Source organism: Pongo abelii, chromosome 9 (genome assembly GCF_028885655.2).
Source record: "Pongo abelii isolate AG06213 chromosome 9, NHGRI_mPonAbe1-v2.0_pri, whole genome shotgun sequence".
NCBI lineage: Eukaryota > Metazoa > Chordata > Mammalia > Primates > Hominidae > Pongo > Pongo abelii.
Genome location: NC_071994.2, coordinates 31,145,723 through 31,158,259, shown reverse-complemented (window position 1 = coordinate 31,158,259; position 12,537 = coordinate 31,145,723). Strand labels below are relative to the sequence as shown.

The 12,537-nt window shown below is 41.3% G+C and overlaps 1 protein-coding gene across 5 annotated transcripts in view; it reads left to right on the top strand.

Annotated features, from left to right (window-relative positions):
- LDLRAD3 (low density lipoprotein receptor class A domain containing 3) overlaps nucleotides 1–12,537 on the top strand; it is a 287,626-nt gene that overhangs the window by 116,782 nt on the left and 158,307 nt on the right. For 2 of the 5 annotated variants that reach the window (XM_063728474.1, XM_063728475.1), the window contains exon 3: nucleotides 5,379–5,513. The exons of the other annotated variants lie outside the window; for them this stretch is intronic. In XM_063728474.1, the coding sequence (XP_063584544.1) occupies nucleotides 5,379–5,513 (135 nt within the window). The remainder of the gene's footprint in view (nucleotides 1–5,378; nucleotides 5,514–12,537) is intronic. 5 annotated transcript variants of the gene reach the window in all.

The window sequence follows — 12,537 nt, the reverse complement described above, 5'->3', positions numbered from 1 at the left end:
AGCTGGTCAGTAATTCATGCCTGTAGTTCCGGCTACTCAGGGGGCTGGGGCACACTTGAGCATGAGAGGTTGAGGCAGCAGTGAGCCATGATTGTACCACTGCACACTAACTTGAGCAACAGAGTGAAACCCTGTCTCAAAAAAAAAAAAAAGATAAGGTCACTCCCCTGTAATGACTTCTCATCACAGCTAGAATTCTGAACTCAAACTCCTTAGCCAGGCTGAAGAAGCCCTACCTGACCTGGCTCCTGCTGACCTCTCTGATTCATTGTACCCTCCCCTGCCATCCCTGGGCACTCTGCTTCAGCCCCACTCCACAACCCTTCTTTCCATTTCAGGTTCTTCCCAGGCTTTAGGTATGTTCTTGAGATGTTGCCTCTGCCTGGGCTGCTGTCCCCTCTTACCAACTTGGTTGGCTGACTTCTTGTCTTCTAAACCTCTCTGGAACTGCTTCTGCCTTAGATATTCCTTTCCTCAACACCCAAACTACTTGTACAGTTGCCGACTATCACATCTCCGTACATCACCACCTAGCACTTAGCACTGCCTGATTTGTTTTTTGTTTTTTCTTTTTCATCCTCCCCTGACTAGAGCACCATTGAGAGTGAGACCTCCCCTGCCTTGTGAAAGGCTCTATCCACCCATGCTTAGCACAATGCCTAGCACATAGCCAATTATCAATAGACAGTGATGGGAATGGGAGGAATAGTAATAGTTTACACTTACGTAATGGAGTCTAAAAAGTCTTAAGTGCTTTACATTTAATCTCCAAAGTAGTTTTGTGAGATGGGTATCATGATTGGCATCTTCATTTTACAGATAAGGAAACTGAGGCATCAGAAGTTATATAACTCAGCCGGGTGCGGTGGCTCATGCCTGTAATCCCAGCACTTTGGGAGGCCAAGGCAGGTGGATCACGAGGTCAGGAGATTGAGACCATTCTGGCTAACACTGTGAAATTCCGTCTCTACTAAAAATACAAAAAACTAGCTGGGCATGGGGTGGGCACCTGTAATCCCAGCTACTCGGGAGGCTGAGACAGGAGAATGGCGTGAACCCGGGAGGCGGAGCTTGCAGTGAGCTGAGATCACACTATTGCACTCCAGCCTGGGTGACAGAGCGAGACTCTGTCTCAAAAAAAAAAAAAAAAAGTTATATAACTCATCAATCAAAGATCATGTAGTCATGTAGCTAGAAAGTTGCAGAGCTGGGATTTAACTTAAGTGGTCCAACTCCAGAGTTGTTGCTCTTAATCACCCCACCACACTGCTTGTTGAGGAAATGAATGTGGAATTTGAATGATGAATTCACACTCATCCTTCCTTAGGGTAGCCTTTGTAGGATTGGGATTCAGTCTGATCTGGGTTCAAATTTTGTAACTGACTCGCATTTTATGATTTACTTGCTTTTGTGATGGGGTTATGGTGTGGGAGCACCAAAAATCTCGTGTCTTATAAAGAGTTCACTTCTAATGTTCTGGATACTACTCTCCATCCTCACTGTTGATCGTGCTTCCTTTGTTGTTTTGGCCACAAAGAAACTCAACTAAAATTTGAGCCCTGATACTAGTAATCATATAATAGTTTGTGGAATGCATTTTGTCTGTTACCTTTCTTTTCTGCTTTTCCTTATAACATCCCATTTTCCACATTTTAAACTATTTATCTCAGCCAACTCAATTTATGAAAATAAATTATGAATTTATAACAAATAAATATATGTATAAAAGTGTGTCCCTGGACAGGTTATTTAACCACTGTGATGCTTCCTGTCTTCTGTGCAGTGTTGGTAATCATTCCTGCCTCACAGTTTTTTGGTGGAGCCTAAGTGGGGTAAAGTCCATGAAAGCCCAGAACACACAATAAACATTTAGTAAGAGTGTCTTCCTCTTCCTCATTTACGGTAAAGATGAGGAAATCTTTTTTTTTCCCTGAGACAGAGTCTCGCTCTGTTGCCCAGGCTGTGGTGCAGTCTTGGCTCACTGCAACCTCCGCCTGCTGGGTTCCAGTGATTCTTCTGCCTTAGCCTCCCAAGTAGCTGGGACTACAGGCACGTGGCACCACGTCTGGGTGGTGCAGTCTTGGCTCACTGCAACCTCCGCCTGCTGGGTTCCAGTGATTCTTCTGCCTTAGCCTCCCAAGTAGCTGGGACTACAGGCACGTGGCACCACGTCTGGCTAATTTTTGTATTTTTTTAGTAGAGACGGGGTTTCACCATGTTGGTCAGGCTGGTCTCCAACTCCTGACCTCAAGTGATCTGCCTGCCTTGGCCTCCCAGAGTGCTGGGATTACAGGTGTGAGCCACTGCGCCTGGCCAAGGATGAAGGAATCTTGTGCTGGTACCTGGCATAGTGGAGGTAATGGAAGGTGGTTTAATATGTCTTACTGAGCTGCTAAGAAGCAGCTGCATGTCTTATTGAGCTGCTAATTGATACTACTAACTGGGGAGCTCCATTACAAAAACCCACAATAAATGACAGGCTGTCATCATGCACTGTTTTGGGTGATTCTTTTCACTATAATAAATTGGTTTTTGAGCAGCAGAAAGATAATAGGTTTAGTAAGTAGAAAAGACTCGACCACAGGGGGCTTGTGCATAAAGCCCAGCCTGGAAAATGGAAAGCATTTATCAGTAAGACCCACAGAAACTTTTTATTACTATGGCAACTGGGTCTTTGGTAAGTCTCTCTTTAGCTAGATTATAATGTAGTAGTGAGGAATATCAACTGTATGTTTCAATTGCTTATTAGCTCATAAAATTTGCCAGTTTGCATATTGTTACTGGATAAAATAGCCCTATTTTTAGGTGACCCAGTCACCCATTTTCTGATACCAAGCCACTTTGGGAACTTAAAAAAAAAACAAAACAGTAGTTATAGTAATAAAAACTCTTAGCCTTAGACAGGCATCTTCTCATGTAGTCCTCCCAACTACCCTGTAAGGTCAGTTTCATCTCCCATTTTACAGATGAGAGAGGAGAAGCCCAGGGCAGTTAGGTCCAAGGTCACTGTTCTGGTAAGGCGTAGATCCAGGGTTTGAATCCATGTCTGTTTGATTTCTGTTATAAAAATAACTTTATAGTCTTAACCATTAATATGGGCTATAGCCCATGTGATATAGAATATAAAGTTTCTGTAAAGCTGAAAAGGCAAAAAATCCAAGAGTATTGACCTTTTCCTAGTACAGGGTTGGTTCTTCAACCTCAAAAGTATTGACATTTTGGGGCCAGGTAAGTCTTTCTTTTTGTTACTGAAACACCAGGGGTTCAGTCTAGGTCCTGCTACTCGACACACAGAAAGCCAATCACTGACACGACGATTATTGCTAAGGAAGAAGCCTTTAATCAGGTGCTGCAGCTTAGGAGATGGGAGCTCAGTCAGTCTCAAATCCATCTCCCTGACTGATATGGTTTGGCTGTGTCCCCATCCAAATCTCATCTTGAATTGTAGTTCCCATAATCCCCATGTGTCACGGGAGGGATCTGGTGGGAGGTGATTTAATCATGAGTATGGTTACCTTCATGCTGTTGTCGTGACAGTGAGTGAGTTCTCATGAAATCTGATGGTTTTATAAGGGGCTTTTCCCTCATTTGCCTCGGCACTTCGCGCTGCCGCCATGTAAAGAAGCACGTTTGCTTACCCTTCCACCACGATTGTAAGTTTCCTGAGGCCTCCCCAGCCATGCTGAACTGTGAGTGAATTAAACCTCTTTCCTTTATAAATTACCCAGTCTTGGGTATGTCTTTAGGTGTATCTTTATTAGAAGGGACTAATACGTTGACCCACTAAAACTAGCTTTGTATAGCAGGGAAGAAATGTAACAATGTGTAAGAAAACAGGAACTGGGAAAGGGCAAGGAAACGATTATGATGAATAGAGGGTCTCTGCATTTCATTGTCTGGATGTGGTGATATGGTGAGTTTCAGCTCTTTGATACTTTTTTGAGAGGCCTGAAAGTCCTTCCCTGAGGAAGGAACTGACATAAAACAAATGTAAACTTCAAACTTTAAGACCAGAAGGGTCATCCACCCCCACCCCACTACATCCCCCAGTATTGCCTAACTTTGCCTGGGGAGGAATTTGGCTAATTAGGACTTTCCTGGAAAAAAGCAACTCTTTCATTTCTGATGTCATCAGTCTTCTTAGATCTTAGGATTTACCAGAAAATTTTGTTCTTTATTTGGTTATGTTCAGAGAGCTATGCAATTTATTGCTACTATCTAATTTTAGAACATTTTAATCACCCCAAGAAGAAACCATGTACCCATTAGCAGTCATTCCCCATTCTTCCCTCTCCTAGTCCCTGGGAACCACTAATCCACTTTTTGTCTCTACAGATTTGCCTATTCTGGACATTTCATATAATGGAATCATACAATATGTGGCCTTTTGTATGTAGCTTCTTTGACTTAGAATAATGTTTTCAAGGTTCATCTGTGTTGTATCATGTATCAGTACTTAATTCCGTTATATGGAATATAGGAGTCCAGTTTCTTTCTTTCATATGTGAATTTCCAATTGTTTCAGCCATTTGTTGAAAAGACTATCCAGTGAATTTTCTTGGCACTCTTGTCAAAAATCAATTGACTAGAAAAGTAAAGGTTTATTTCTAGACACTCAATTTTATTTTATTGATCCATATGTGTACCCTTATGCCAATAACCACAGTGTCTTGATTATTGTAGCTTTGTGTAGTACATTTTTAAATTGAGAAGTGTTAGTCCTCTCATTTTGTTCTTCTTTTTCAATATGGTTTTGGCTATTTAGAGTCCCTTGAATTTTCATATGAATTTATGATCAGCTTGTCCATTGTGCCAAGAAGCTAGCTGAGATTTTAGTATAAGGGTTCCATAGACTCTGTGGATCAATTTGGGGAGTATTGCCATCTTAACCAATTTTAAATTTTAAAGCTTTCAATTTTTGAACATGGGTTGGCTTTCTGTTTACTTAGGTCTTCTTTATTTCAGTGATATTTTGTAGTTTTCAGTGTACAAGTCTTACATTTCTTTTGTTAAAATTATTCCTAAGTATTTTATTCTTTTTGATACTATTGGAAATGGAATTGTTTTCATAATTTCATTTTTGGATTGTTGATTGCTAGTGTATACAAATACAATTGATTTTGGTATATCCACCTTGTCTCCTGCAACCTTGCTAAACTTGTTTGTTAGTTCTAATAGTTTTTTTTTTTTTTTTTGAGACAGGATCTCACTCTGTTGCCCAGGCTAGAGTGCAGGAGTGCAGTGGTGTGATCACAGATCACTGCAGCCTTGACCTCCCAGGCTCAAGTGATACTCCTGCCTCAGTCTCCCAAATAGCTGGACTACAGGTGCAGGCCACCACACCTGGCTAATTAATTTTTTTTTTTTTTTTTTTGTAGAGACGGGGTTTTGCCATGTTGCCCAGGCTGGTCTCCAGCTCCTGGGCTCAAGTGATCTGCCCTTCTTAGCCTCCGAAAGTGCTGGGATTACAGGCATGAGCTACCACTCTCGGCTAGTTCTAATAGTTTTTTTGTGTGAGTATGAAATCGTTCTTGTTTTCTAATGTAGGCATTTACAGCTATAACTTTCACTCTCAGCCTTGTTTTGGTATGTTATGCTTTTGTTTTCGTTCATCTCAAATTATTTTTTAATTTTATTTTTGATCTTCTGACCCATTGGTTATTTAGGAGTGTGTTAATTTCCACATACTTGTGAGTTTCACAAATTTCCTTCTGTTGTTGATTTCTAATTTCATTCCATTGTGGTTGGAGAACATATGTTATATGATTGCATTCCTTTTAACTGTATTGAGGTTTGTTTTATGTCCTAACATTTGGTCTGTCCTGGAGAATGTTTCATGTATACTTGGGAAGAATGTGTTCTGTGGTTGTTGGGTAGCGTGTCCTGTAGACATCTATTAGGTCCACTTTGTGGTGGTGTTCATGCCTTCTATTTTCTTGTTGATCTTCAGCCTAGTTATTCTATCCATTATTGAAGATGGAGTACTGAAGTTTCTATCGTTGTTTAACTGACTATTTCTCCCTTTAATTCTGTCAGTTTTTGCTTCAAGTATCTTGGGGCTCTGTTTTTAAGTACATGTAATTATGTCTTCCTGATAGAAGACATATTGGCTATTTTATCATAAAGTTCTACTTTGACTCTAGGAACTGAACTTTTTTTTTGTCTTAAATTCGATTTTGTCTGATATTAGTATAGCCACTTATACTCTCCTGATTTCAAATATTTTTTGAGCCTCCCAGGCTATTCTAATATGCAGCCAGGATTGAAGGCACTGCTTTTATGGATAAATTAGAAGCTGAGGATCAGTATTTTGTTGTTAAAGTTAGCTCATAACTACCAAGAGATGATAGCCATGGGATTTTCTGATTCCTGTGACTGATGTAGAAGGCATTATAGAAATTTCAGGATGCCTTTCCTAGAGCAAGACTTGTGGTGCGTTAATGTACTATTTTCCCAAAAGAGTTGTTTTCAAGTTACATCATGACACAGAGAATGTTTTCTTGTGCAGGCTGTGGGAACAGCCTGGAGGAGCCTCCCTCCCTCTTTGCCCTGTTGACACACTCACCTCTGATGTATCTGAGTTTCCGTGGGTGTTACAGTGGCTTATCTTCACATTGTAGGCCTTTATATCTGCCCTTTGTAGGTGTTTTGAGACAAAACCTGAGTTTTAGGGTTCTGCTGTTTATGTGGATCGTGTGGGGAGGGCCAAGAAAACCTTTCAGAGATGCCTCTAGAGAGCTCATCAGAAATGAGCTTCCTCTTTGGAGTCCGAAGGCAAAGAATATGCCATGGAAGCGAGGATGTTTGAAGAAGGAAAACCTCAAGGTTTGCCAGGAGCCAGGGGGATGGGAGAGGGTGGAGGCTCTGAAAAGTAAACCCTTCTTCTTTTGGCAAAGATAACCCTCCTTGCCTAAGTGAGATGGAAAAGGGTCTAGAATGGAGTCCTCTTTGAGTTCATTCAAACTTGAAAACTGTCTGTGATTCTTACATTCTTCACTCATTTTCTTTTTTTTGTCTCACTTTTTTTCTACCGCTTGTTAGGAGTCATCCCTTAGATATCACCTTTCATGCGGTTGGATGATACCTTTACTGAAATACTCTTTTTTTTTAGGTGGAAACTATTCTGTTCTCCCTGAATCTCTGTGCCCACATCTGGTCTTAATCCCAGGAACTCGGATCCACTGTCAGGAAGTTTTTCCACCAAGTAGTGAAAAGCCTCCAGAGGCTCAGTTGCCTAACCCACATTTATTTATTATCTTTTTAGATCTTTCCTCACCCCTCAAGATTTGTCTGTAGAAGCAGCGGTTGGGAATATCTTAGTTTCCTGCTTATAAATTCTCTAGAATTTTCATTCCAATGTATATGCACACAAAAACCTCTTTATCCACATATGTGTGTGCATTACAAATAGCCAAAATAAATAACCTTTAAAAACCTCTTTACATTATAATTTCCTAATCCCAAACTTGTTTGGTGGAAGTTTTGCCTTTTTTTCCCCTGTCATTCTTCATAATAAAAGTACTTTAAAGGTCAGTGATAGCCACTTTGAATTCTGTTATGGTTTATAGTGTCTTTCTTTCTAAAAGTACAAAGAATATTATGCGCTTGTCTCTTCTGCTCCCTCAGGCTTTTGGGGGGATGAGGAGATTTCCTTGACTTCCAATAGCCTCATGAGATCTTTGTGAGTTCATATAAAAAGTTTCTTCAGAAAAAACAAATCTGACACATCACTTTCCTTTAGAAAGATGTCTGTTGGCTTCCAGGATAATTCCAGACAGTCCTGTCTGTCTCGCTCCCAGACGCATCTCCTGCCGCATAGCCCATGTCCCAGGTGCCCTAACTTCTCCCAGATTTCTGTACAAGCCATAACCTGTTTCAACTCTGAGCTTTAGTTCATGCTATTCCTCTTGCCTGGAGTGTCCTTCCCTCTTTTTTTTTCACTAACACACTCCTAATAATCTTTCATACCCAACTAAAATAGCACGGGTTTATGAAGTACTCCCTGGCTTCCCCAGGCTGAGTGGGTCCCACTCTTTCTGAGTTCCTTTTGCATTCTGGCCATTCCCCACATATTAATTAAGCATCCATTGCTGGGCAAAGTGTCTGAAATGATAATAATAATAAATGGGAATAGTAATAATAGCTAATACTGTATAATATTGCTGATAATCTGTAACACTCAATACTACATAATACTACATTTTATATTTTATAATACTATATTTTGTAGTGTAATGTCAAATAATAATAAGATGTAATGTATAAAACAATAGCAAATATAGTGTTAACTATCATAGCTAATACTTTGTTCCAGAAAAAGTGCCAAGTAATTATTACATTGTCTTATTTAATCCCCACAACAACTGAGCGAGGTTGGTAGTGTTCATATCTCCATTTCCTGATAAGGAAATTGAGGCACAGAGCGGCTAACCAACTTACCATAAATCATATGGCCAATAAGTGGTAGAGACAACATTTGAACCCAGGCAGGCTGACACCTAACTGCTTAACTGCTGTAATTAACTTTTTTTTGAGACAGGATCTTGCTCTGTCACCCAGGCTAGAGTGCATTGGTGCAATCTCAGCTCACTGCAGCCTCTGCCTCCTGGGCTGAAGCAATCCTCCCACCCCAGCCTCCAGAGTAGCTGGGACTACAGGCGTGTGCCTGGCTAAATTTTTTTTTGTATTTTTTTGTAGAGATAAGGTTTCACCATGTTGCTCAGGCTGGTCTTGAACTCTGAGTTCAAGCAATCCACTCGTCTTGGCCTCCCAAAGTGCTGGGATTACATGTGTGAGCCACCACACCTAGCCATAATTAACTGTTGAAAGGCAAATGTTGATACAGCTTATGTTGCACTTACCACATCTCATTGCAATCATCTGTTTATTGTCTCTTTTTCTTTCTCTTTCTCTTGGCCAGGTGTTTTTTTTAGCTAAGGGCCTCTTGCTAGCAGGAATCGTTCTCTTCTCTTTGCAGCCCCCACACTTGGTTCTGTGTGTGGCATAAAGTGAGTTTGAGAATTAATGTTGGTGGAATGAATAACTGAAAGAGCAAAGCCTTAGACTGTCTAAACATTACATTGATTTCCACGTCATTTTTCTCAGGACTAGCCGTCTATGTGAAAAGCAATTTGTAGAACCATGAACCATGTTAGGGAAGGGAGGGCATTACTGAATCTCTACCAGATAGCAAGCATTTTGCTGTATTCTCTACATGCAAAATCTCATTTTATTTTCACAGCAGCTCGGGAGTTCTATACCATCTTTATCTTCCTTTTACAGATGGGGATGCTGAGGCTGAGGGAAGTTAAGTGATTCATCCAAGATCTCAGTGATTACGTGGTGGAACTGAGGTGGAAACCTGGATGCTTCTTTTCTTTTCTTTTTTGACGGTCTCACTCTGTCGCCCAGGCTGGAGTGCAGTGGTGCAATCTCAGCTCACTGCAATCCCCGCTTCTTGGGTTCAAGCGATTCTCCTGCCTCAACCTCCCTAGTAGCTGGGACTACAGGCTTATGCCACCACACCTGGCTAATTTTTTGTCTTTTTAATAGAGATGGGGTTTCACCGTGTTAGCCAGGATGGTCTCGATCTCCTGATTTCGTGATCTACCCGCCTCGGCCTCCCGAAGTGCTGGGATTACAGGCGTGAGCCACCGCGCCCGGCCCAGAAACCTGGGTGCTTCTTAACTCTGAGTCCTTCTGACCTCTTAACCCTAGGCTGTAGACCTCCTCTTCTCAGCATAAAAGAGAAGAGTTTTGGAAAGAATTTTCTATGAGAGAATCTTCTGGCAAAGCTGTTTCAACTGGATGCCTTCTTTCTGTATTTATATTCCAGTTAGCGTATGGTCTGTTGCTCTTTCACTCCCCAGTGCGTACGTCTGAAACAGCCAATATGTTATTTTAGGAAGAAATAATACATTGCAATATCTGATCAATAAAACTTGGAGTCTACCCCAGTAGTCATGTGGAGCTCAACTGTTGCAACAAGCAAAGGGCTTTTTGCTCAAGCCATACATTTTGCAAAGGCTAGAATTCCAGGAGTGAGTTTGCTTTCTGGGCTGTCTGTCATCTGCCTTGGGACCACAATAAAGGAGCTCCCCCCATTTAGCCCCCAGATTTCCTGGAGAATCCAGGCAGATTATTTTTTAGAAGTCAGTTATTTTTACAAGGCTTTCTTTGCTTTCTTGTCCCCAACCATGAAGTCATTTTAAAAGGAACCAGTTTGACCTTTTACCAAATGAGCTAGAGGACCGAATATATTAATAGCAGCAACATCAGATCGACCACTTTTTGCAGTGTTTAGCTAGCAATGGCCACATGTCGGTTTTCACTTTGAGGAGCTGTGCATGTTGATTCAAATTATGTAAATTTTAGACTTTCTTTTCTAACATGTACTTTTGATTAGCCCTTGTCATTCTCACATCTTTACAGTGAGCTGAATTGTAACTGGTTCATAGCACATTTTTTTTTTATGAGAAATAGGACTTTTAATTTTTTTAATTAATGAAAAGATACTAGGTACTTTTACGGATATGAGAAGCATGTTCATACTGACCTCCTTTCAGTTCCTCCTTTACCACATTGTTCTGCCTCCAGGCCTTTACACAGGCAGCTTGGAATATCTTTGATTCCACAATTTCACAAACACTAAAATTTCAAATGTGGCCTAGGTGTCTTCGATGTATTCTCATTGTTTGCAGGTGTGACACAGAGTTTGTGAATTAATATTAGTGGAATGAAAAACGGAATGAGTAAGGCCTCACGCTGTAAATATTACATTGCTTTTCCGCCTAGACCGTGGCCGACCTCAGCTGAAACCGACCTTCCCCTGAGAAGCCTGTTCTGATGTCAGCCTCCTCCCTAGTTTGGGATTAAGCATCCTATAGCTCCCCCATCAGGGCACTATTTGCATTACATGCAGAGGCTCCTTTACCTGTCTCTGTCTTCCACTATCACAGAGAGAGCCTGTCAGCTTCGCTTTTGAATCCCCACACCACTGACTCAGCACCAGACAGGTAATAGAATGCTTAGGAGTATTCTGATATTGGCCAAACAGGGGCAGATTATTTATTGCCTCTTTAATCCTATTTTCTGCTGGGCACAGGTAAATGTAAATCCTTACAAAATAGACAGAACTGAGTAAGTTTCAAAGCTCTAAAAAGGGCCTTTTTGCTTAAACAACAACCATTTGTGTATGAGCCCACAGCTTTTGTGTGTGAAGCAGAATTTGTATCTTGCACACAAATGGGGAAGAAGAGAGCAGTGTTGAAAGGCGGAAAGATCATAAAGAGGCCAGTTGTTTCCTTGTGGATATTCATCTCATGGTAACTCCTCTTTCTGGGGTGTATTAGACTTGGCTTGAAGGAGTCATGGCCAGAGTAGGTCCCACATTGGCTGTGTAGCCGTGATTCTTGGAGCAGCAATAACATCAGGAAGAAAGGAATGATGAGGCCGTTTGCTCTGTGGGTATAAGAAGGTGGTAGAATCGGTCAGAGTAGGATGTTCACATTTTAGTGCCCATTGGGATCCTTAGTGTGCTTAGTAAAAATGCAGATTCCGCTAGGGGAGAGACTCAGGAATCTGCATATTCACAAGCGTCCCTGGGGATCCTGCTGCAGGTGGATCACTGACTTGTTCTCTGCGACACTGCCCCAGAGGATGGGGAATTCTGGAGAAATACTGGCAAGTAGGACAGTCCTAAGAGTGAGAGCCTGCCCTTGCCCTTTGTCAGGGTCCTTAGTCAAAGGAGACCATGTAGCCCAGGAAAGTCAACTCAAGGAGCATCTCCCAGAAGGAGGACACTGCATTTTCCCATGATTCCGGCAACCCAGGGAAACCAATTCCAGCAAAGATTGATGCCCTGTACCCGGTGCAAATTTAGAATGATAAAAAGAAGAGTCATGGTTTCCTTGACCAGACAGGAATGTCCCCTACTCTGCAGAATAATGAAATACACAGATGTTAAAATGAAAAGAGACAGAGATGGATGGAGAATAATAGAGCGCAGCAGCAGTTAAGGAGCAACTTAACAAAAATGCAGAGGAACCATGGGATGCTCTCAGCCTTTGTGCTTCTAGGAGCGTCATTGCCAACATGAGAGAATCAGCCCATCGCAGACAATCCTAGGCTGGAGGCTTTTCTCATAGCCATCTGTGGCCAGAAGACAATACCAGTTCCTCAGGGAGGAGGCAGTCAACAGTCAAAAGGATACCAAAATGTAAAACATGCATATCCTTTGACCTAGCAGTTATACCTTCACGAGATTATATACAAGTGGGAAAAATAATATATATATCTGGCTGTGCATTGTTTATTGAAAACACCCCAAATGTCCATCAGTAATGGGATTTATGGGTACATAGACACAGTAGAGTTACCCTTAGCCATTAAAAATGATGATGTGTACCAGTAGTTATTGACAAGAAAAGATGTCACAATATATTATGTAGCAAAAACAGGTTTTAGAATAGCATATATTTTAAGGGTGCATTTAAGTAAAATTGCATGCTCGGATTTCTGCCTGTTAATTCAGTCAGT